General features: G+C 43.1%; 3 protein-coding genes and 1 long non-coding RNA gene across 11 annotated transcripts in view; 2 read left to right on the top strand and 2 right to left on the bottom strand.

Moving 5' to 3' along the window:
• The window catches only part of LOC125297247 (NACHT, LRR and PYD domains-containing protein 12-like), a gene marked incomplete in the record, with an annotated part of 868,465 nt that overhangs the window by 697,428 nt on the left and 144,934 nt on the right, over positions 1-26,103 (bottom strand).
• The window catches only part of LOC125297245 (NACHT, LRR and PYD domains-containing protein 12-like), a 666,703-nt gene that overhangs the window by 636,566 nt on the left and 4,034 nt on the right, over positions 1-26,103 (top strand). For 5 of the 7 annotated variants that reach the window (XM_048247472.1, XM_048247474.1, XM_048247473.1 and 2 more), the window contains one exon: positions 1,075-2,563. In XM_048247472.1, the coding sequence (XP_048103429.1) occupies positions 1,075-1,625 (551 nt within the window). In that variant the 3' untranslated portion in view covers positions 1,626-2,563. Of the gene's footprint in view, positions 1-1,074; positions 2,564-26,103 lie in introns of those variants that run through there. The other 2 variants (XM_048247471.1, XM_048247475.1) reach the window with 2 other exon arrangements.
• The window catches only part of LOC125297467, a 26,989-nt gene continuing 2,727 nt past the window's right edge, over positions 1,842-26,103 (bottom strand). Inside the window, exon 2 of the long non-coding RNA XR_007194058.1 lies at positions 1,842-1,927. This is a non-coding gene — a long non-coding RNA (uncharacterized LOC125297467). The remainder of the gene's footprint in view (positions 1,928-26,103) is intronic.
• LOC125297402 (leucine-rich repeat extensin-like protein 5) overlaps positions 13,416-26,103 on the top strand; it is a 78,729-nt gene continuing 66,041 nt past the window's right edge. The window contains exons 1-2 of one of the 2 annotated variants that reach the window (XM_048247774.1): positions 13,416-13,537; positions 20,164-20,301. In XM_048247774.1, coding sequence (XP_048103731.1) covers positions 20,186-20,301 — 116 coding nt within the window. In that variant the 5' untranslated portion in view covers positions 13,416-13,537; positions 20,164-20,185. Of the gene's footprint in view, positions 13,538-18,804; positions 18,875-20,163; positions 20,302-26,103 lie in introns of those variants that run through there. The other variant, XM_048247775.1, reaches the window with a different exon arrangement.

Raw genomic sequence — 26,103 nt, 5'->3', positions numbered from 1 at the left:
GTGTGTGTGTGTGTGTGTTGGTAGATTGAGTAGGAGTGTGTGTGTGTGTGTGTGTATTGGTAGTTTGAGTAGGTGTGTGTGTTGGTAGATTGAGTAGGAGTGTATGTGTGTGTGTGTGTTGGTAGATTGAGTAGGAGTGTGTAGGTGTGTATGTGTGTGTTGGTAGATTGAGTAGGAGTGTTTGTGTGTGTATGTGTGTTGCTAGATTGAGTAGGAGTGTGTGTGTGTGTGTGTGTGTGTTGGCAGATTGAGTAGGAGTGTGTGTGTGTGTACCTGTGTGTATGTCTATGTGTGTGCCTGTGTATGAGTTGGTAGATTGAGTAGGAGTGTGTGTGTGTGTGTTAGATTGAGTAAGAGTGTGTGTGTTGGTAGATTGAGTAGGTGTGTGTGTTGGTAGATTGAGTAGGACTGTGTGTGTGTGTGTGTGTGTGTGTGTGTGTGTGTGTGTGTGGGTAGATTGAGTAGGTGTGTGTGTTGGTAGATTGAGTAGGTGTGTGTGTGTTTGTGTGTGTGTGGGTGGGTAGATTGAGTAGGTTTGTGTGTGTGTGTGTGTGTGTGTGTGGGGGTAGATTGAATAGGTGTGTGTGTGTGTTTGTGTGTGTGTGTGTGTGGGTAGATTGAGTAGGTGTGTGTGTTGTTAGATTGAGTAGGAGTGTGTGTGTGTGTGTGTGGGTAGATTGAGTAGGTGTGTGTGTGTGTTTGTGTGTGCGTGTTGGTAGATTGAGTAGGAGTGTGTGTGTGTGGGTAGATTGAGTAGGTGTGTGTGTGTGTGGGTAGATTGAGTAGGAGTGTGTGTGTGTGGGTAGATTGAGTAGGAGTGTGTGTTCCCATGCCACCCACTCCTCTTGTCTGCATATGTGTGTGTGTGTTCCTTATATTCTGATGAGGATGTTCTCTCTGTATGTGTATGTGTGTGTGTGTGTGTGTTGTTAAGGTATGTGGGCGTGTGTTTGTATTGACATTGACTGTGTGTGTGTGTTTGTTTGTTTGTTTGTGTTGACATGGTGTGTGTGTGTTCTCATGTTATCTCTGTATGTGTGTGTGTGTTCTCATGTTCTCTCCTCTTGTCTGCAGATGTCTGTGATCTCACACTGGACCCCAACACAGCAAACAGAAATCTCTCTCTCTCTGAGGGGAACAGAAAGGTGACACATGTGGATGAGCAACAGCCGTATCCTGAACACCCAGAGAGATTTGACTCCAGTTATCCTCAGGTGTTGTGTAGAGAGGGTCTGACTGGACGCTGCTACTGGGAGGCTGAGAGGAGTGTTGATGGTGGAGCTCGTATATCTGTGGCCTATAAAAGCATCGAGAGGAAAGGGGGGGGTTATGACGTCAGAATGGGAGGGAATGCCAAGTCCTGGAGTCTGGACTGCCATCCTGACAGTTACTCTGTCCTGCACAATAATAAACACACTGAAATACCTATCATACCTGCCCCCTCCTCCCGCTCCAGAACAGTAGGAGTTTACCTGGACTGGCCGGCCGGCACTCTGTCCTTCTACAGCGTCTCCACTGACACACTCACCCACCTGCACACGTTCCACTCCACATTCACTGAGCCCCTCTATCCAGGGTTTTATGTTTGGATTGGCTCCTCAGTGTCCCTGCGCAAGATCACATGAGCTCGTCCTCCAACAGGTACATCCACCCTTTTCTCCCTTTCTCTCTCTTTCTCTCTCTCTCTCTCTCTCTCTCTCTCTTTCTCTCTTTCTACTATATGTGTGTGTCTGTGTGTGTGTGTCCGTGTGTGTGTGGTTTGTAGGACACTGTAATGTAATACAGGCTTGTAGGCACAAGAAGCTCTTTTACAAACAACTTTAGTAAAGAGGGTATTTTTGCTCTGCATCAGATCTGGCATATCACACACATCAAGCTAATATAGCGTGTGTGTGTGTGTGTGTGTGTGTGTGTGTGTGTGTGTGTGCTGTGTGTGTGTGTGTGTGTGTGTGTGTGTGTGGTTTGTTTAACACTGTTTTCTATTTAACAAACTGCCAAAATTCAGACTTAAATTCATCAAGTCAAGACACTCCAACATTCCACAGTAACCACGTAACCGTAGCAACATCCATTGTGATGCTTGTTCTGTGGCCCTGGCAGTTGAGCAGGGCTTGTTGCTATGGCAATAGTTCCAGCTTTGGCCCATAGACTGTATAAAGAACTGCAGGAACTCCAGTCACACACACTCCTGTTCATACATGTAATGTATGTATGTATGTATGTATGTACAGTATATTCAGTTATATAATTACTGTTCTGATGAAACTAAACAAATGCTGATATTGCTTTCTTTATATTATGCTCTTCTCCTGAAAATGAATGTGTGGATTATGAGAATGTTTTCAACAACAACAATATGATGTATTCTGTTCTCCGTAAAGTTTAGTTATTTGCTGAATTTCTTTGAAAAAGTTATTTGCTGATCTGAGGTGTCAGTGGTTCTATACAGTATGTGTTGACATAGCAAAAAAAATGCTTGTTTTTCTGACTTAAAATATGTAAATAAAATGTGTTTCTGACTTTTAAATGTCTGAATAAAGATTCTGAAAGGAGATGTGATGAACCTGTTGTCAGTTGATTTGTTTCATTGTTTTCTATGCTATAACAAAACAGAATATATGTGATTTTTATTTTGTGTTTTTTTGTTTTTCTTCAAACTTCATGGCTCAGTTTTCAGAAACTGCCACATCAGAGAGTGGAGTAGCATCAGACCTCATCCTCCTCTGTGTGCTTATACACAGCAGTTCCAAATAAAAGCAAACCATGTTTAGCCATTTTGACTGAAAGGCCATCTTATTCTGTTTTATTATATTAGGCTCTAATTATGATAAGAGGCACATATCAAATGTCTCCTTCATGTAGAGAAAGATGATGGAGAAGATGTGATAGAGGATGATGGAGGTGAAGAGAGCAGGGGGTACGGCTGCTCTGAGCACAGTGAGGACATGACACAAGAGCAAATAGGCAGAGCAATGCACAACAGCTTTTGCCAGAGGATCCAGGACCATGGGCAGATAAATTAGCAAATGACCAGAGAGACACCACAGTACGCATGGAGTCATGTCATGTAGCTTAAACGTAACCACAGTAGAGTAGGCTAGAGCATGCTGGGAAATTATCAGAGAGACACCACAGTACGCATGTAGTCATGCCATGTAGCTTAAACGTAACCTTAGTAACCGCAGTAGAGTAGGCTAGAGCATGCTAGGAAATTATCAGAGAGACACCACAGCAAAGATTGTTAAGGCGAAGCAAGATATTTCATCAGGAGCCACTTCCGGGAACCCGGATCGCACGAGGGGGGGGTCAGAATCCCTCTTTATGCAGAGCAGAGGCAGCGACTGCTCCATTGAAGTCTATGGGCATATCTCAGAATTTCACCACATATGCTAAGGTCTTGGTTCTATAGAGTTAGGAATGTGAATTTCGGGCACATTTTCATGATCCTCAAACCCTTCTGAACATTTCAGGTACATTTTAGCATTTTGAGCAATCCAGTCTGGAGAAAATCAACCTTATATCAGGTGTGCGCCGGTTATTTCTGCCGCTGCTGTTGGCCGGTTGCAACTTACGCTCGTCAATACGTCATCGACACGCCTCTTTATGCAGACAGGATTTGATCCCCATTTCGCGCCCATAGACATGAACTACGACGAAGTATCTTGTTCCGCCTTAACAATCTTTGACCACAGTACGCATGGAGTCATGCCATGTAGCTTAAACGTAACCTTAGTAACCGCAGTAGAGTAGGCTAGAGCATGCTGTGAAATGATCAGAGAGACACCACAGTACGCATGGAGTCATGTCATGTAGCTTAAACGTAACCTTAGTAACCGCAGTAGAGTAGGCTAGAGCATGCTGTGAAATGATCAGAGAGACACCACAGTACGCATGGAGTCATGTCATGTAGCTTAAACGTAACCTTAGTAACCGCAGTAGAGTAGGCTAGAGCATGCTAGGAAATGATCAGAGAGACACCACAGTACGCATGGAGTCATGTCATGTAGCTTAAACGTTACCTTAGCAACCACAGTAGAGTAGGCTAAAGCATGACCCTCTGAATGCATGCTGAGCTTCGTGAAATTCCGTTCCGTCCATGGGGTAGCCAGACAAGAAGTTCATGTATACTACGTTAGTAAATACTTGCCGGCAGGGGGAAGTTGAAATGTAACATATTTTGTACATATAGTTTCTCCAAATCCGGCAGTTAGTAGTTACTTTTATCCTATACGATTCTTTGTGAATACAAGCCTAGAACTCATTTATTGTCATTTCAGTTCAAAATCCACAAGTTCAGAGATGGCAGAACTAGAGAGTTCCTGCCCTTTCCCATGTGTGACATCATGGGTCTAGAAGTAGGGAATTCTGAAGGGGCGCATCCTGATGACCTCATCAACATAGAACTTAGAATGCAATTGGCTGTTTTTCTTCTACTTACTGCTTTTACTTCATGTCAGTGTGAAGCACGGGAACACATTAGAGCTGTTCTTCTTGCTGTAGTCAAGTCAAGTCAAGTCAAGTCGGCTTTTATTGTCAATTTCTTTACATGCACTGGTCATACAAAGAATTGAAATTTCGTTTCTTACTTTCCCATGCAGACATAGACATGCTTTAAATACAGACATAGACATACTATAGACATAGCCATAGACAATAAACATTAAATTAAAGTGCAAGACTGAAATATAGAACATGTATGTATCAAAATAGAAATATAGGACATATATATAAAAAAAATAGAGGTAGTTGTGTTGTATATTTATATAGTCTTAACAGTTACATGAAGTTTAAACTTGTGCTTGTGTGACCTGTATATTTACATTGATATGCAGTATGCAGTAATTTCAAGTATATCAGGCTTGATGTGAAGCAGCAACACGTTAGGGCTGCGCAGTCACAGTGCAGTTCCACAGGGCGGTGTTGGGGGAGGGGGTTAGGGTAGACAGGATCCTAGTTTCCCAGGTTCCTGGCTGGCTGGTGGGTGGGGGGCTGTCAGTGATGGGAGAGTGGGTAGAGTGTTCAGCATCCTGATTGCTTGGTGGATGAAGCTACTTGCCAGTCTGGTGGTGCGGGGAGCCGAGGCTCCTGTACCGCTTCCAGAGGGCAGGAGGCTGAACAGTTTGTGTGCAGGGTGGGTTGTATCCTTGACAATCATTAGTGCTTTGGCGGGTGAGGCGGGTGGTGTAAATGTCCTGCAGGGAGGGAGTGGTGCTCCAATGATCCTCTTAGCTGTGTTAACAGTGCGCTGGAGGGTCTTCCTGTTCTGATCTGTGCAGCTTCCGCCCCACACTGTGATGCTGCTGGAGACGATGCTCGATGGTCCCTCTGTAGAATGTAGTCATGACAGGAGGCGTGGCACTTGCCTTCTTCAATTTGCAGCAAGAAGTAGAGGCTGCTGGGCTTTCTTAGCCAGTGATGCTGTGTTGGTGGTCCAGGAGAGGTCGTCGCTGATGTGCACCCCCAGAAATTTTGTGCTGCTCACTCAGAGGGAGGTACTGAATCCTAGCTTGTCCAGTTTGCTGATGTTTTGTGGTAATGGTATTGAATGCCTGAAGGAACAGCCCCATGTTCAGACACAGAGCCAGACTTCATCAGCATGTGTGACCCCAGTCTGAGGGATGGAACTCATTGGCTTCTTTGTTTAATAGTTTAATTGTCATTCCAGCAGACACAGGTCAGTGTGCAGCAGGATGGTTCCTTTGGTTCCTTTGAAGATGAGGCCCATCAGAAAACAGGCCAGTGAGATGGGTAAGTGATGATCAACATGTTCACACTAATATCACTAGTACTTATGGCTCTCCCATCCAAGCACTAACCAAGCAGACATCTGCTAGACATCAAGAGTTCAAGCTTCAGCTCCCCATATTGGGGTCCACATGCCAAAGGGTTTGAGTCCTGATCCCACCCCATCTCTCTCTCTCTCTCTCTCTCTCTCTCTCTCTCTCTCTCTCACTCACTTCACGCTCCTATCAGACTCAAGGCCTAAAAAGACCCCCAAACATCAAGTCAGAACAAAGACTAAGTAAAGGTCATGATCAAGGAAAATGTCTTCCTGCAGGAATCCCTCAGCTTACTGTACAATGCTACCAAAAGTGGATCAGGCCCAGAGGTCAAGAAGGACATCAGAGTGATCTACAGGAGCAAGAAGATCAAGGAGAAGGTATGTTTCCATCAGAACATCTGCCTGTGCACAAGATCTACACACCAGATATATGTATAGGATACAGTCATCATGTCTTCTCTTCTCTTCTCTGGGTAAACATCTCTTCAGATGCAGGAGTGCAGTAACAGACTGGGAGTTCCCTTTAATGAGTTTGTTCAATGGAGACACATTCTCTCTCCCTCACATACACACTTAGACACACAACTGGATCTGGTTGTACAAAACCCATTGCTTAGACGTGGCTCAACATGCAGTGCCACATATGGTATGGCCATTCCTCTATAGTGTGTGTGTGTGTGTGTGTGTGTGTGTGTGTGTGTGTGTGTGTGTGTGTGTGGTGTGTGTGTGCGCGTGTGTGTGTGTGTGTGTGTGCGCGTGTATATGTGTGTGTGAGAGAGTCATAGATAGGGAGGGAGAGAGTGTGCATGTATGTGAGAGAAAGACAGAGAGAGAGAGAGGGTGTGTGTGTGTGTGTGTGTGTGTGTGTGTGTGTGTGTGTGTGTGTGTACACTTTGTTGAACTCTGCACTGAATTGTCCTTTACTGAGCCCCTGATGTCCATAAGTAACAGGCACCTCATTCTTCATGGATTTTCTTTTCAATTTGTCGGTGTCGGTGCCGATGCTTTCACGTTTACAGGTGGGCCACACCAGGCACGTAACTTAAGCGTTCCATTCACGTTGTGTCTGCAACAATTAGCTTCCACTGTAATCAATGGAACTTACTACACCAGGGGCCGTATTCACAAAGCATTTTATCTTCAATTAAAAGAGTTTTCTCTTTTAAAGTTATTCACAAAGCCTATCAGACCTACTCTTAGTAAGGAAAAGTGACAACTCCTAAGATAACAGATGAACTCTGTTGCTATGGTTGATGTCATTACTTATGCACGAGCTTGATTGAAGTAACCACCTTGATTGGCTGATGATTATAATGTGGGAATGATTCCAAAAACCTCCCCTACGATGATAAGTGACAGGTCTGAGAATGTGTGCACTACACAAGTAGTGCTGAGGACAGAAGCTGATGAATAAATAAATAAATAAATAAATAAATAAATAAATAAATAAATAGCCTAAAAGAATAAAGAGTAAGATAAAACAAATAGCCTAATAGCCTATTGACATCAATCCATATGGATGCTTATCTTGCCATCACTTGTCATTTCATTGATGGTGATGCCAAATTGTCCACCATTTTCTTATCTGTGGGGAAGTTCCCAGAGAGGCATACGGCAGCCAACATAGCTGCTACAAAGACTTCTGTCATGGAGGAATGGGGGATTCTGGGAAAGGTGAGATGCCTTGTGACTGATGGTGCTGCAAACATGATGGCATGTGGGACTGTGTTGCCAGTCAGACGCAGCATTTGTATTGGCCATATGCTTTAAAGCTGGTTGTGAAGAAAGCCATTGACCAGACACCGGGTCTTGAAGAAATCAGGGGCAAGGCCAGGAAGATTGCGGCCTATTTCAGGACCAGCACCGTGGCCAGAGAGCAGAGCGGCTCCTCAGCATCCAGCAGCAGATGGGGATGCCCACTCACAAGCTTGTGCAGGAAGTGGACACACGCTGGAACAGCACCTACCACATGATGTCCAGGCTGCACGAGCAGAGGGAACCAGTCGGTGCTGCAGTGGTGTCACTGTGCACCCATTTGGCGGCTCTGACCTCTGCTGAGTACCAGAGCATGTCTGAATGCCTTGGAGCATTGTCTCCCCTAAAAGAGGCAACGGTGGAGCTGTCAGCAGAAAACACTGTCTCTGGCTCCACAAGTGTTCCCCTTGTGCGAATGCTGAGGCCATAACTTCCACACAGCGGGAGGTGAAGGGTGAGATGGCTAAGCAGCTCTGCAACAACCTCACGTGGCTCATGACTGAAAGGTTGAGTCACTACGAGACAGCCAGTCAACACTCCCTGGCCACTCTCCTGGATCCACGATTCAAAACAATGGGGTTTTGCAATTCAGGGAATTCCCAAAATGCTGTGAGAAGGCTCACGGCCGAATGTTCTGCTCTTTTAAGAGACAGCACTCCACCTGACCCAGAAGCACAAGAGCCTGCTGAATCCTCAGGTATGAATCTATGATCAATATTGCCATGTTTATATTGTATTTTTGTAATGCATTGTTTTTTTGTCCCCATTCAGGAACTGGCCTTTGGGATTTGCTGGACCCACATGTTTCAGAGACCAGGAAGGTGAAAAGTGCCACTGCAAATGCCACTGTAGAGGTGCAGCAGTACTTGAGTGAGCCAAACATCCCACGCTCAGAAGACCCACTCCAGTTTTGGGCTCAGCACAAGCACGTCTATCCTCATTTGGATGTGCTGGCCCCAAATATTCTGTGCACACCAGCCTCCTCTGTGCCATGTGAGCGGTTTTATTTCTAAAGCTGGTGAAGTGGTCAGCAAGAAGAGAAACAGACTCAGCCCTGGCACAGTGGAGCACATTCTATTACTGAATAAAAATGACATTTCATTTCTGTTCCCACAAACTCGTCACCAAGCACAATCATATCCCCCTGACCTGTCCATGAGCACTGTTATTGTCCACAAGCACCATCACTGTGGCACAGTGGAGCACATTCTATTACTGAATAAAAATGACATTTCATTTCTGTTCCCACAAACTCGTCACCAAGCACAATCATATCCCCCTAAGCACCATCACTGTGGCACAGTGGAACACATTCTATTTCTGAATAAAAATGACATTTCATTTCTGTTCCCACAAACTCGTCACCAAGCACAATCATATCCCCCTAAGCACCATCACTGTGGCACAGTGGAACACATTCTATTTCTGAATAAAAATGACATTTCATTTCTGTTCCCACAAACTCGTCACCAAGCACAATCATATCCCCCTGACCTGTCCACGAGCACTGCTATTATATGTCCTCAAGCACCATCACTGACCTGTCCACGAGCACTGTTATTGTCCACAAGCACCATCACTGACCTGTCCACCATAGCTGACCTGTCCACCAACTGAACTGTCCACCATAACTGACGTGTCCACCATCACTGACCTGTCCATAAGCACCATCAGTGACCTGTCCATGAGCACTGTTATTGTCCACAAGCACCATCACTGACCTGTCCATGAGCACTGTTATTGTCCTTAAGCACCATCACTGACCTGTCCATGAGCACTGTTATTGTCCTTAAGCACCATCACTGACCTGTCCACAAGCACTGTTTTTGTCCACAAGCACCATCACTGACCTGTCCACGAGCACTGTTATTGTCCTTAAGCACCATCACTGACCTGTCCACAAGCACCATCACAGACCTGTCCATGAGCACTGTTATTGTCCTTAAGCACCATCACTGACCTGTCCACGAGCACCATCAAAACCTGTGGTTTATGTGAAGCACATTGAAATAATCATGTGTATTACATTCACTATACATGCATTTTCCTTGCCTGGTTGTCTTGATTATTTTGTCTTCTGTTACTGCAGCCTTGTATATTGAGAGTGCCTCTAAGGAAGAGCTGTATACTGCAAACGCATGCCAGTAGAGTGCTGAAGAGTGCCCCTAGTGGCAAACAGGGAAACTGCAAACGCATGCCAGTAGAGTGCTGAAGAGTGCCCCTAGTGGCAAACAGGGAAACTGCAAAGGCATGCCAGTAGAGTGCTGAAGAGTGCCTCTAAGGAAGAGCTGTATACTGCAAACGCATGCCAGTAGAGTGCTGAAGAGTGCCCCTAGTGGCAAACAGGGAAACTGCAAAGGCATGCCAGGGTAGAGTGTGCTGAAGAGTGCCCTTAGTGGAAAACAGGGAAACTGCAAAGGCATGCCAGGGTAGAGTGTGCTGAAGAGTGCCCCTAGTGGAAAACAGGGAAATTGCAAAGGCATGCCAGTGTAGAGAGTGCTGAAGAGTGTCCCTAGTGGCAAACAATGCTGTTCCATGAAGGGAAAACTATTTAAACCACCTAAACCAAAGTCCTTCCACTCAGCGACTATATTGCACTTATCAGGCATCTATTTTGGGCAGAACCACACATGCACAAGGCTTCACAACACCAACATCACTCCAGCTGTGAGATCACAATAGGCCTACATGATTGGCACGATGTACTCACATGTCAACTTTTGGTGGTGAAAGGGGCAGAATATGCATAGATGACATGTTTGTGTTCCGATCTATCCCCACACATTTCAATGGGAGATTCTCTGAGTGTTTTGTATTGTTTGAAAGCATCTGTGTTGAAGAGTGCCTCTAGTGCAGGGCTCTTCAATTGGCGGCCCGCGAGGTCATTTGTACTGGCCCTTTAAAAAAATGTAATCTCTAGCAAGCGCATGAGCTGTTCTCCATTCTTGCATCTCTCGCTCGCTTTAGTCCTGCAGCCACTGCACCTCAGCCCATTAAACAAGTTAGGCTACATTACAATTAATTACATTGTACATAAGCTGAACGTAAGTGGCATAGTTTAGTTTCAACCTAAATTGCCACGTTGGAGTTTATGAACTACTAATATTTAACAGGTTGCACCACACACATAGCTTCTGTCAACAATATCACAAAAAAACAGGGGCACAATTTCTGCAAAACTTGGTGGAAAGGTGGAGCAGATCCGACTCAAAGGGAATTTCAAAGTATTTCTAGCCTGGCTATTGCCGATGTCCTTCATTTCTTCACGTCTTACAACATAAACAAATGCAATAATAGTCCAGTAAGGTCAGAAACGAGCCTGTCTAAAGGCCTCTTGGAAATCATGTGGCATGTTACATTAAATGCGCACTCAATTGCGATTCGAAGCAAAAGGTAGCCTATCACTGATAAATTGGTAATTGAAGGTAAATTGCATATTTGTAAATGTGACGACGGCAAAACGTTTTGTGGTTCAAGTGAATCGTAGACTATATAACAAACCAAAGAAAGTAAAGGAGATTATTTGCAGCTCCGTTCACCAAATAAAAGCCGTGGTTGTGTTTCTACAATATGTTGGCACAAAACGTAATTTCTGTCAGAAACCAAGTAGGCTAAACGTTTTCATTGTCATCGTGAACTACGATGCCCATGTTCAGTAGGCTATGTTTTTCATTTATTCAAGCAGTGACATAGGTTTAATGCATGGGGTAACGTGAGGTGCGTCAGAAAAAAGATGGGCCTGTCCCTCTCAAAACATGTTAAAATAGTGTGATTAGCAACCAGAAAAGACAAAAATCCTGGGAAAGACACCCCCGGACCCACGTGTTATTATTATTATTATTATATTCTGACTGGCCTGCACTGCTAAAAAAAATCTAGAGGTCACGGTCATCTCATTTAAATGGTGGGAACGTCAAATGAAAGTAGGCCTATAAATCAGAAGAGCTAGCCTACATATGCGACTGATTACACATTTAATTCACCTGAACAGTGTTTGAATCCTATTTGTAGGCTACTCACTGGAAATCTTGGACCTAACAGTTACTGTGCAAAGCACAGATTCCGTTACTGTTATCTCACAGATTTCATTCCATATTAGCCACCAACAACTGGGTAATGATGTTGTTATGCATGTACAAAATACAACATTTGAACACCCATATTGCTGCTGTATTACTGTGAGACTGCAGCTATGTAAAATGGTAGACACCCATATTGTAATTTAGTGCCCCATCAATATGTAATATTGTAACCCCCATCAATAAGTAATATTGTAACCCCCATCAATAAGTACTGTATATTGTAACTCTCCACTATACGTGAGGGTAGCTGTGGTGTATGAAAACATTGAGAGGGAAGTGTGAACAGGAGTGTTTCTGGACTGGCCAGCCGGCACACTGTCCTTCTACAGCGTCTTCTCGGGTCCACTCACCCACCTGCACACGTTCCACTCCACATTCATTGAGCCCCTCTATGTAGGGTGTGAGCTTATTCAGACTCTGTGTCCCTGTGCAAGATTACTTAGTGACCACACGCTGCACAAGCACCAGGGTCCGCGGAAGAGACCAGCTCTCCTGCTGCTGGTCATTCACATAGACTTTATAAATCAGTTGTACATGTATCGTAACACCCCCAATTATCACCACTTTTGTTCAGAAATTCTAAAACAACGATGTTTTTTAACATTTCAAAATAACATTTATTAAATGAACCTTACATTTTTCAGTAGCCATAGTTGTGTAGATTTGAACAAAATCTGGTTTGGTTCTTAACGGGAGGATTTACTGCCTGAAATATCCGATTTTGTTTACCACGCTCGGAGTTATAGTGCTGGCCTGATGGGTCGCCTATTTACACCGTTTCAATGGCACATGGGCTGTTAGACCGAGAATTCTCGTCGTGAAATTAAAATTCCACTGGAGCTCCAAGCGGTTGTGTACACGCAGCCTTACAACACTGTTTACAGCTCCTCGAGTCACAGTAAAATGTCATTTTTGGTACATGGCTAATTTAAATACACCTATGTTGTGGGTGGTTGCGTTTCTATAGGAGTCCGCTGTCTTGGTTTGTATAGAAATGGATATTAAGTGACACATACACGCAAGACGGTGGAAATACGGGACCGGTGGAAATAGGGGGAGTTCCGATAGCATTCTACATTCTGATGCATGAACTAAAAACACATGTTGTTGTCATGGTGACGGTTCTTCATAAGTTGATATGTGTAGAATAGGCCTGCTACATTATGTGCATAATTAAGCATTTATTTGAAATGGGTAGATTTTTAAACTTGAGCTCTGGTAATAATCTCAGCCATGTTTTAGGAAATCTTCCTGTTCAAACATAACCAACTAGCTTAAATAATAATAAAACAGCATTTCATTATTTTCAGCTCCAGTTATTTTGTGACTATAGTTTATCTTCCCATCTACAGGTTTAAAATCTATTTTCATATGAGAGAATGTCCTGTTTTAAATTGCATTTAATCTTTGTGAAAATATAACGCTATTATCTACTGCAGGCCTATCGGCAACTAAACACATGATAGCCTAGAAAAATAATTTTATATTATATTGGCACAGCATGAACTATAAGATTGTCCGAGAGTTTGTAAATTCAATAATTTTACTGGAATCAATTTATAGAAGATACAAGAAATATCCGCAAACTCTCTGTCTGTGCAAAAAAGGTTTTTACTTTGAATCTGCGCAAGCTTTCGGTTGGCAGACCTTCTTCAGGCAGAGTAGATCCTAGCCTATTCTTATTTTTTATAAGCTAGGCTACCTACCAATCCTGGGCCTCGACAGATGAGCGGTGATCTTGCATTTTATTTACTGGTATCAATTTAGCCTACTTTCATTAAAGCTACCATCTAAAATCGCTTTTGACAGGGGGAGGGACTTTTAAGTAGGTCTAACCAAAAGCGAAAGTACATAGTCAGACTCCGCGTCAGTAAGTTTGTCTTGTAGGCTATCGAGATCACACAGTTTGTAGCCTAAGGTAAGAGACTCACTATTTATGTTCATGTCATTCATTTTGTGTTTTCGGTATGTGGAATATTTGGAATAAACTAATTAGAATTTCGTTGCATGAACTTGTCGTCGTTGTTTAAGATTTCCGCCTTTATGGTAGGCAGGCCTTGCCTTAACAAACAAACCACTAGGCTAAATGCGGGCTTGCTAACATTAACATATAAGATTCTGAATAGATTATATGTCTTAATTTAACTACATAGTCGGCTAGCATAATATGACGAGGTAGCCTACTCTTTTGCCAGGTCCAGATTATGGCATCAAGCACAAAATCGTCGTGCGTAACTAGATAGGCTAACCTACAGGTGCTAGCTTGAGACCAGCAAGGGCATATGTTTGCATAGGGACATGTCCATACCAATATTTTGGGGTGAGGAAATTGTCCAATACTTTAGCGAAGTCATTCATATTATTTGTTTTATTGTGAAGTCGTTAATTCCGACGCGTCCTCATAAAGTGAAGTACAACCAGTTTAGATGCTGTCATTTGATTGGCTGAAACCTGGAAGTATCAAAACATAAGCATAGGCCTCTTGTCGCGTTAGTGGCAGACACATAGGAGGCATGCAGGTGTGTGGACAATGATCTGTCTGCCAGTGGGATACCCCAAGAAAGGGTAAAACTTCCTGTGGTTTATTTGAAGCTAAAGCAAATTGAAATAATCATGTGTTTTACATTCACTATACATGCATTTTCCTTGCCTGGTTGTGCCATTTTGTGTGTTATTTTGTCTTCTGTTACTGCATTCTTGTATATTAAGAGTTCCTCTAGGGGAGAGCTGTATACTGCAAAGGCATGTCATTGTAGGGAGTGATGAAGAGTGCCCCTAGTGGCAAACAGGGAAACTGCAAAGGCATGCCAGTGTAGAGAGTGCTGAAGAGTGCCTCTAGTGGCAAACAGGGAGACTGCAAAGGCATGCCAGTGTAGAGAGTGCTGAAGAGTAGCCTAGCTAGCGCCACCACTTCTCAATGAGACGTGGTCTGGGAACCAAACGTTCATTTTCTCGTATTTGAAAAAAATGCCATAAATATCCGTTTATTGGGTACCACGGATGTCTATCAAATGCGTCTGTGCATAGCTCATCATCGCCTTGCTCTTCCCCCTGTTCTGTGATTGGTTCCCTATCTCAGGCGAAAATTTGCTCCATGGTCTCCAGGCTGCCTTATCAAATCGCGTGCAAGGCAGCATGGGAACACCCAGGCTAGCTGAAGAGTGCCCCTAGTGGCAAACAGGGCTGTACCATGAAGGGAAAACTATTTAAACCACCTAAACCAAAGTCCTTCCACTCGGCGCCATATTGCACTTATCAGGCATCTATTTTGGACCCCTATATTGTAATTTAGTGCCCCATCAATAAATAATATTGTAACTCTCCACTATAAGTGAGGGTAGCTGTGGTGTATGAAAACACTGAGAGGAAAGGGAGAACAGGAGTGTTTCTGGACTGGCCAGCCAGCACTCTGTCCTTCTACAGCGTCTCCTTGGATCCACTCACCCACCTGCACACGTTCACCTCCACATTCATTGAGCCCCTCTATGTAGGGTGTGAGCTTGGCTATTCAGACTCTGTGTCCCTGTGCAAGATCACTTAGTGACCACACGCTGCACAAGCACCAGAGTCCATGAAAGAGACCAGCTAGCAAGCACATATATGTTAAATAAATATATTTCCATCTATGTTAAATACATATGTATCAATATATTTCAAAATATAAGTAAATATTCAATATTGGCCACTTTCTTATATTTTCTGCATATAATTAAATATATTTAAATATATGACACTAAGAAGCATGACCACATGACCCTTGATGAAGATTCTGATCACATGATCCATATATTTCAGACTTATATTTCTCTAATATAGTTAATATTCTACTACGGTTTGATATTTTCTGCATTGATCAATAAATATTTCACTATTGTATTTGCTTAACATCAACCACAGTATCAGTATAAAGAGGAAGAAACACACAACACTTCTGTTATCTTTTATTCTATTTTATTGAAAATCTTTGTTTTTGTTATGGAACCAGTGTAGAGAGTTACATGTTGAATGAAAGCAATTCAGCATACAATGAAGATCTACCTACCAGCAATTTTGACCACCTCGAAGACCGTCCAACTAGCTGCTACCTCTTGGCCGCCTTCCTCCCCTCCACCACATAACGTTAGTTTCTAGCAAGATGTCACACCCAGAGCCGTTGAAAAAGTCTTCCTCATTATCTGAAATTACTAATCCAGTCAGTCGGCAAAATACTGGTTACAAAAGTCCCTGCCAATCCACTTAAACAGAGCAAACGTTTTACATTTGGACTAGTAGCTGTTAGTTATGCTTGTAGTGAGAAAGCTGCAAAACGCTATTCCAACGACCTTACGCTGGTCTAGTGGCATATTTTGAAGTTGAAGGTAGCCTTTTTGTAAACCCCACCCATCACTGCCTGTGTGCAAATAAGTTAATTGAATATATTCACCATATATGTTCATGTAAGATATCTATATAAATATAATATAGGAAATGGCACAAATCCAAACTAACTGATGACCTCAAAAACTACCAGACACTCCTGACCCCCTTCTCAGCTAGCATCACTGCTGCTAAGACGGCTTTCTACAATGACAAAATCAACAGCGCTACAGACACTCGAAAACTTTTCTCAACCTTCAAATCGCTACTCAACCCTCAGCTGCCTCCTCCTCCATCCAGCCTTACTGCAGATACCCTCGCCTCATTTTTTACAAACAAAGTGGTGGCAATCAGCAGTCAATTCTCTACATGCCCACTCAACACATCTGACTCAGATACCGCACTCCTACAACCTCTAGGGACTGCTGGAACATCTTTTTCAGCTTTCACGCCTCTCTCCGAGAGTGAAGTATCTAGACTCCTGACATGCAGCCGTCCTACCACATGCTCGCTGGACCCTATACCCTCACGAGCCTACTTCAGTCCATCAGCCCGACCATCGCTCCAGCTATCACACATGTGATCAATGCCTCGCTAACCTCCAGCACATTTCCAACAGCGTTCAAAATGGCCCGCGTAACACCGCTACTTAAGAAAGCTTCTCTCAACCCTGCTCAAGTCGAGAACTACCGCCCTGTCTCACTCCTGCCTTTCCTATCCAAAGGCATTGAACGAGCAGTCTCCAAACAGGTCTCTGACTTCCTTTCACAGAACAACCATCTGGATCCAAGTCAGTCTGGGTTCAAAAGCGGCCACTCTACCGAAACGGCTCTGTTGTCTGTAACAGAAGCCTTAAAAGAAGCCAGGCTGCCCGCCGGTCATCAATACTCATTCTGCTTGACTTATCGGCTGCCTTTGACACGGTTAATCACCATCCTTCTCTCTATACTTCGCTAACATGGGAATCTCCGGTTCTGCTCTCTCCTGGTTTGAATCCTACCTCACAGGGCGCTTTCGTTTAGCATTATCATGGCTTGGTTAGCTATCTGCACCTCACCATCTCACCACAGGGGTCCCCAGGGCTCAGTGCTGGGCCCCCTTCTCTTTGCTATCTACACCACCTCCTTGGGACAGATTAGCCGTTAGCATGGCTTCTCATACCACTGCTATGCAGGCGACACACAGCTCTATCTGTCCTTTCCACCTGATGACCCCTTGGTTTCAGCACGGATCTCGGATTGCCTCTCAGACATAGCTACATGGATGAAGGCACACCACCTCCAGCTGAACCTCTCAAAGACTGAACTGCTGGTCCTCCCAGCTAAACCTACCATACATCCGCGACATCAACATCAAATTTGAATGCCTGTCTGTTTCACCTACCAGGACTGCAAAAATCTAGGAGTTGTTATCGACAACCAACTAAACTTCTCAGATCATGTTGCCTCAGTCGCCCGGGTCATGCCGTTTTCGCACTCTACAACATAATGGAAAATCAGGACTTACTTGACTCAAGATGCTACCCAACTTCTGGTTCAGGCAATAGTCATCTCACGACTTCGACTACTGCAATGCCCTCCTGACAGGTCTCCCAGCCTGCGCGGTGAAACCACTTCAGATGATCCAGAACGCTGGGCGGCCGCCTGGTCTACAACCAACCCAAAAGGGCACATGTTACCCGCTGCTCATCCAGCTACACTGGCTACCTATGGCGGCCCGCATCAAATTCAAGTCTCTAACGCTTGCCTACAAAGTAGTCTCCGGTTCTGCTCCCACCTACTTGAATGCCCTCATACAGACATACGCTACCTCCAGACCGCCGTGCTCCTCAGATCTAACGACGCCTAGCTCTACCACCGCACGCCAAGCCAATCCAAACTTTTTCTCATCTGTTGTTCCTCGTTGGTGGAACACACTGCCAGCTCATACAAGGGCAGAGACATCCTTCTCCATTTTCAGAAAACTCCTGAAGACCCAGCTCTTTAGAGAACTCTCCTCTCATAGCAACACTTACAACAAGTCTTACTGATCCTAGCACTCACCAGTCGCCTCAAACTGACAAGTAACTGTTAAAAACAGCACTCACTGATGCACTTATTCTTACTGTAATAGTTGTCCTAAAAATAGTCCTAAAATAGTTGAGAACTGCTCTAAAACTTAAACTGTTTACTATGTTTTACTCGCTTTGGCTAAAAAGCGTCAGCCAAATGTAATGTAATGTAATGTAATGTAATAATATATATATACAGTATATATATATATATATATATATATATATATATATATAAACTGGATGTAGCTGCATTATGTGAATATATTTTTTTCCCTTTTCTTTTTCTGTATGGGCATAATCATTCATTTATTTGAAATGGGTAGCATTTTAAACTTGAGCTCTGGTGTTATTCTCAGGCATGTTTTAGGAAATCTTCAAGTTCAAACATAACCAACTAGCTGAAATAATAGTAAAGAAGTGTTTCATTATATCCAGCTCCAGTTATTTTGGTTATATACTATAGGTTATATTCCCATCTACAGGTTTCTAATCTATTTTCATATGAGAGAATGTCCTGTTTAAATTGCATTTAATCCTTGTGCAAATATTATCTACTGCAGTAGGCCTATCGGCTTCTAAACACACGATAGCCTAGAAAAATCACAGATATTACACTGACACAGCATGAACTATTAAATTGTCCCTGAGATTTTGTCTGCAAATTCAATGATTTTATTGTAATCAATTTAGCCTACCATAACTGTCATTAAGGCTACGATCCAAAATCGCTTTTGACAAGGGGAGGGACTTTTGAAGTAGGCAGCCTAAAAGCGAAAGTAAATAGTCAGACTCCGCGTCAGTAGCGTAATTTGTCTTGTATCGAGAGCACACAGTTTGTAGCCTAAGGTAAGAAACCCACGATTTAATGTGTTCATATTATCATTTACTTTGTGTTTTCGGTACGTGGAATATTTGGAATAAACTAATTAGAATGTTGTTGCATGAACTTGTCGTTGTTTAAGAAAAGTTTTCACCGGAGAGATGTCCGCCTTTAGGGTAGGCAGGCCTTGCCCTAACAAACCAGTAGGCTAAATGCGGGCTTGCTAACATTAAAATATAAGATGGGCTACTGAATAGACTATCGGCTATTTCTTAATTTAACTCCATAGTAGGCTTACATAATGTGTCGAGTTAGCCCACTCTTTTGCCGGTCCAGATTATGGAATCGAGCACAAAAACTAGATAGGCTAGCATGCAACAGGCGCTGGCCTGTGACCAGCAAGGGCGTTTGCATAGGGACATCACATGTCCATACCAATACTTTAGGGTGACGAATTTGTCCATAACATTAGCGAAGTCATTCGTATTATTTATTTTATTGTGAAGTCGTTCATTCCGATGCGTCCCCATAAAGTGTAGCCTACATCACCAGTACAGCCAGTTTAGATAAGCTGTCATTTGATTGGCTTAAACGTAAAACTGTCAAAGCATAGGCCTCTTGTCACGTTAGTGGCAGACACATAGGAGGCATGCAGGTGTGCAGGACAATGATCTGTCTGCCAGTAGGATGCCCCAAGAAAGGGTACAACTTCAGATCAGTATTCATATTCCCTTTGTCCTTTATAATGCACACTTTGCCCCTTTTAGTGGATCAGCTAGACCTATACACCAACAAATAGAAGAGATGGTTATAGTAAAAACAATCTGGATGAGTATGTGTATTGTGTTGTATATGTTAGGGACCTTTAGGGTCCTCAAGGGTCAACCCTGGAGCAGACAGTGGGGCTTACATGCGTTTAGGGTCCCTACCCTTGACCTCTGACCCCATGGGCCTGGCCTGGGATGACCATGTGCTTAATCCAGACCCAACTGTCATAAAGCAAACTAGACTACAATGGCCAAAGACCTTAATCTGTACTGAGGAATTTACTTTAGCCTATAGGCCTACACCTTAACATTTCTATTCAAGACATTTGTTCTTTCTTGTAAAAATACTACAGTACTGATTCTTGTTTAGTTACAGCTGCATGTTTGTTGTGCTTCTTTCATCATCTTCTGTTTGTTCTGTGTCTTCTTCTTGTCACAATACTGAAAACAAAGATGGCGGTTCATGTTTAGCTCCGGCTATAATCTGTAGTATGTGGTGACGCATGAAACAAGACTTAAAGCTGCATTTGTCTCATGTACATTCCTAGAGAGACTCCCACTGCTGCTAGGATGAGTGTCTCTCAGGAGAGAGAGGAGGCTGCAGGTCACTGTGAGACACTCAGACCAGAGTCTGCAGCACACAGCTGTGTGCAACAAAGCAGCAAACCAACACTCTCTGATGGAGGGTAAGTTAATCCACTGATACAGTACACATCATACCTGTCCCCACACACTCTGATGGAGGGTAAGTTAATCCACAGATACAGTACACATCATACCTGTCCCAACACACTCTGATGGAGGGTAAGTTAATCCACAGTTACAGTACACATCATACATGTCCCCACACACTCTGATGGAGGGTAAATTAATCCACAGATACAGTACACATCATACCTGTCCCCACACACTCTGGAGGGTAAATGAATCCACAGATACAGTACGCATCATCAATCAATCAATCAATCAAAATGTATTTGTATAGCACTTTACAACAACCAGTAGGCGTCCAAAGTGCTTCACATCAGAAACTAAGAATAAAAACAGCATATCAAGCATAAAAACCTGTATCATACCTGTCCCCACACACTCTGATGGAGGGTAAGATAATCCACAGATACAATACGCATCATACCTGTCCCAACACACTCTGATGGAGGGTAAGTTAATCCACAGATACAATACATCATACCTGTCCCAACACACTCTGATGGAGGGTAAGTTAATCCACAGATACAATAAACATCATACCTGTCCCCACACACTCTGATGGAGGGTAAGTTAATCCACAGATACAGTACGCATCATACCTGTCCCCACACACTCTGATGGAGGGTAAATTAATCCACAGATACAGTACACATCATACCTGTCCCCACACACTCTGATGGAGGGTAAATTAATCCACAGATACAGTACACATCATACCTGTCCCAACACACTCTGATGGAGGGTAAATTAATCCACAGATACAGTACACATCATACCTGTCCCCACACACTCTGATGGAGGGTGAGTTAATCCACAGATACAGTACACATCATACCTGTCCCCACACACTCTGATGGAGGGTAAATTAATCCACAGATACAGTACACATCATTACATTACATTACATTTGGCTGACGCTTTTTAACCAAAGCGACTAACAACATGGTAAACAGTAAGTTTTTAGAACAATTCTCACAATTTTAGGACAGTTTTAAAAAAAACATTAGAGTACAGTAAGAATAACTGCGTCGGTGAGTGCTGTTTTTAACAGTTACTTGTCAGTTTAAAACGGCTGGTGAGTGCTAGGATCAGTAAGACTTGTTGTAAGTGTTGCTATGAGAGTAGGTGTTCTCTAAAGAGCTGGGTCTTCAGGAGTCTTTTGAAAGTGGAAAAGGATGTCCCTGCCCTTGTAGGAACTGGCAGTGTGTTCCACCAACGAGGAACAACAGATGAGAAAAAGTTTGGATTGGCTTGAGCGTGCGGTGGTAGAGCTAGGCGCCGTTAGCCAGAGGAGCCGAGCGGTCTGGAGGTAGTGTAAGTCTGTATGAGGGCATTCAAGTAGGTGGGAGCAGAACCGGAGACTACTTTGTAGGCAAGCGTTAGAGACTTGAATTTGATGCGGGCGCCATAGGTAGCCAGTGTAGCTGGATGAGCAGCGGGTAACATGTGCCCTTTTGGGTTGGTTGTAGACCAGGCGCCCCGCTTCTGGATCATCTGAAGTGGTTTCACTCGCGCAGGCTGGGAGACCTGTCAGGAGGGCATTGCAGTAGTCGAAGTCGAGATGACTATTGCCTGAACCAGAAGTTGGGTAGCATCTTGAGTCAAGTAAGTCCTGATTTTCCGTATGTTGTAGAGTGCAAAACGGCATGCCCGGGCTTACTGAGGCAACATGATCCGAGAAGTTTAGTTGGTTGTCAAGAACAACTCCTAGATTTCTTGCAGTCCTGGTCGGTGAAACAGACAGGGAGTCAAATTTGATGTTGATGTCGTGGTGTATGGTAGGTTTAGCTGGGATGACCAGCAGTTCAGTCTTTGAGAGGTTCAGCTGGAGGTGGTGTGCCTTCATCCATGTAGCTATGTCTGAAAGGCAATCCGAGATCCGATACATCATACCTGTCCCCACACACTCTGGAGGGTAAATTAATCCACAGATACAGTACACATCATACCTGTCCCCACACACTCTGGAGGGTAAATGAATCCACAGATACAGTACGCATCATCAATCAATCAATCAATCAATCAAAATGTATTTGTATAGCACTTTACAACAACCAGTAGGCGTCCAAAGTGCTTCACATCAGAAACTAAGAATAAAAACAGCATATCAAGCATAAAAACCTGTATCATACCTGTCCCCACACACTCTGATGGAGGGTAAGATAATCCACAGATACAATACGCATCATACCTGTCCCAACACACTCTGATGGAGGGTAAATTAATCCACAGATACAATACGCATCATACCTGTCCCCACACACTCTGATGGAGGGTGAGTTAATCCACAGATACAGTAAACATCATACCTGTCCCAACACACTCTGATGGAGGGTGAGTTAATCCACAGATACAGTACACATCATACCTGTCCCAACACACTCTGATGGAGGGTAAATTAATCCACAGATACAGTACACATCATACCTGTCCCCACACACTCTGTTCTTCTCTGTCGATTTGTACCTCATTTTCTAAAAGGAAAAAAAAAGAAGGTAAAACAGAATGCAATAGCAGTAAAGATCTAGTGTAATGTGTAAGAGCCACAATACAAGTTGCCTACACCGCTGTGAACCTTTTGTAGTTGTGTGTTGGTCTGTGTGTGTAGCTGTGAACCTTTTGTAGTTGTGCGATGGTCTATGTGTGTAGCTGTGAACCTTTTGTAGTTGTGCGATGATCTGTGTGTGTAGCTGTGAACCTTTTGTAGTTGTGTGTTGGTCTGTCTGTGTAGCTGTGAACCTTTTGTAGTTGTGTGTTGGTCTGTGTGTGTAGCTGTGAACCTTTTGTAGTTGTGTGTTGGTCTGTGTGTGTAGCTGTGAACCTTTTGTAGTTGTGTGTTGGTCTGTCTGTGTGCTGTGAACCTTTTGTAGTTGTGTGTTGGTCTGTGTGTGTAGCTGTGAACCTTTTGTAGTTGTGTGTTGGTCTGTGTGTGTAGCTGTGAACCTTTTGTAGTTGTGTGTTGGTCTGTGTGTGTAGCTGTGAACCTTTTGTAGTTGTGTGTTGGTCTGTCTGTGTAGCTGTGAACCTTTTGTAGTTGTGTGTTGGTCTGTGTGTGTAGCTGTGAACCTTTTGTAGTTGTGTGTTGGTCTGTGTGTGTAGCTGTGAACCTTTTGTAGTTGTGTGTTGGTCTGTCTGTGTGCTGTGAACCTTTTGTAGTTGTGTGTTGGTCTGTGTGTGTAGCTGTGAACCTTTTGTAGTTGTGTGTTGGTCTGTGTGTGTAGCTGTGAACCTTTTGTAGTTGTGTGTTGGTCTGTCTGTGTAGCTGTGAACCTTTGTAGTTGTGTGTTGGTCTGTGTGTGTAGCTGTGAACCTTTTGTAGTTGTGTGTTGGTCTGTGTGTGTAGCTGTGAACCTTTTGTAGTTGTGTGTTGGTCTGTCTGTGTGCTGTGAACCTTTTTGTAGTTGTGTGTTGGTCTGTGTGTGTAGCTGTGAACCTTTTGTAGTTGTGTGTTGGTCTGTCTGTGTGCTGTGAACCTTTTGTAGTTGTGTGTTGGTCTGTGTGTGTAGCTGTGAACCTTTTGTAGTTGTGTGTTGGTCTGTCTGTGTGCTGTGAACCTTTTGTAGTTGTGTGTTGGTCTGTGTGTGTAGCTGTGAACCTTTTGTAGTTGTGTGTTGGTCTGTCTGTGTGCTGTGAACCTTTTGTAGTTGTGTGTTGGTCTGTGTGTGTAGCTGTGAACCTTTTGTAGTTGTGCGATGGTCTGTGTGTGTAGCTGTGAACCTTTTGTAGTTGTGCGATGGTCTGTGTGTGTAGCTGTGAACCTTTTGTAGTTGTGCGATGGTCTGTGTGTGTAGCTGTGAACCTTTTGTAGTTGTGCGATGGTCTGTGTGTGTAGCTGTGAAACTTTTGTAGTTGTGCGATGGTCTGTGTGTGTAGCTGTGAACCTTTTGTAGTTGTGTGTTGGTCTGTGTGTGTAGCTGTGAACCTTTTGTAGTTGTGTGTTGGTCTGTGTGTGTAGCTGTGAACCTTTTGTAGTTGTGTGTTGGTCTGTGTGTGTAGCTGTGAACCTTTTGTATCTGTGTGTTGGTCTGTCTGTGGAGGTCTGTGGAGGTCTGCAATTCCCCACCACAATGCTAGAAGTGACTCCATAGACTGCCATGATTACAGTTACATGTAAAGAGGCCTTTCCTGGCCTTGAATCTTCATCTTTTTTAACATTTTTATGAAAAAAAAGGTGTGTCCAAAATTATTCATACCTTTTTTAAATAATCAATGGAAACATCTTTATTTGCATTCACAGCTCTCAGTTGTTCTTACAATAACTACCAAACCTCTCCATGTCTCCACAATGATTCTAGACTGCATCTTTTGAACAGAAATCTGGGTTTTGAGTCAAGAACGATTATTTGCCATTATTCTGGCCTTGTGCTCACTTTTTTTAACGGATCGAGGTCTGCACTTTGGCTCTGCATCTCTAAAATGTTGATATTGTTCTCGGTTAACCATTTCTTGCCTTGTTTAGCTGTATTTTTTTTTTTTGTGTGATTATGCTTCTTATTCACATTTTTGCAAAAAGGGTACAAACAGTAAATGCATCATAAAAAATAAAAAAAGGAAAAACACATAAAATAACCAAAAGGGCAGATCAGAAAAAATACGAAACAGTTAGTAAGTACATCATATTAATAAAGCAATTCATTGTATCACACAGAGTGTTTTAATAGATATGTAGAGTCCCTTCCAGGTATTTACTGTGGATAAGCTAGCTTTATTCAGTCTAGCAGTAGTCTCTTCTAATGCTGCAATATTAAGCAAGGAATTAGTCCAGTAACATTTGAGGTTCGCATCTGGTTTGAACCATAACTAAGGATTAAGGATTGTGAGGAATCATCATTCAATAAACAGAGACAAGGATCTAGTATAAGATTGGTATCAAGGAATTTAGACAGCATATGAATAAATATTTCCAGAATATAGCTATGGTGGGACAATCCCAAAACATGTGAAAAAAGGTGCCTGTGGAGTTTTGGCATAGAGTGCAGTTTGGGCTCTGACAGATATTAATTTTAAAATGTTTAAAAGGTGTTGCATAGGCTCTATTGATCACCTTATAGTGGATTAATTGATGTGCTAAACATTTTGATGTCAGTTTTCCGTCCTGTCTGCATAAAAGGTATATCAGTGAGTAGGTTGGGATATATTAAGCCAAACACTGTAGGATTAAGTTTGCTATTGAAAAATAAATAAAATATACGGATTGCAAGCGGAGCTCAAGTTTTAGTGTTGCATTGCCATGTGCAGGTCACGTGATCTCTTCTGTTTTAGCTGTATGTTTTGAATCATTGTGTGGTTTATTGGTCCAATGCCGCCTATTGGGGCAGATCTCTCGGCAGACAGCCTGATCTTCTCCTCCAGAATTCTCAATGTGCCCCCTGTTTACTTTGAGAATTTCACCAGGTCCCATTGCAGTTTCCCACATAATTGAATTGTATTTGTGGGGGTCGGAGTCAATAAAATTAATTTGATCAATTTCGATATTGTGGTGGGCCGCCAGAAATTAGTCAATGGTGTTTTAGTGGTTGAAATTTTCACGCCATTCCAAAATGGATCACTTGGTCATCATGGATGCTGATCATGGATCACTCTTCTCCAAACATGTACAACAACTCAGCTAAACCTTTATAAAGGCACATCTGGACAAAGATTTTAGCTTTTCACTGGATTTGTTTTTGACCCAAGGACATGGCCTGAGATTGGCATAAAAAAGAAGCATTAAATCCCAATGACTCCATGTGCATTTCAATTGTGAGGATGAGAAAATTATTCTTTTGGGATGTTTT

This window comes from Alosa alosa, chromosome 7, assembly GCF_017589495.1.
Source record: "Alosa alosa isolate M-15738 ecotype Scorff River chromosome 7, AALO_Geno_1.1, whole genome shotgun sequence".
NCBI classification, from domain to species: domain Eukaryota; kingdom Metazoa; phylum Chordata; class Actinopteri; order Clupeiformes; family Clupeidae; genus Alosa; species Alosa alosa.
The sequence above is the reverse complement of the archived record's forward strand: the minus strand, read 5'-3'. Positions and strand labels throughout refer to the sequence as shown.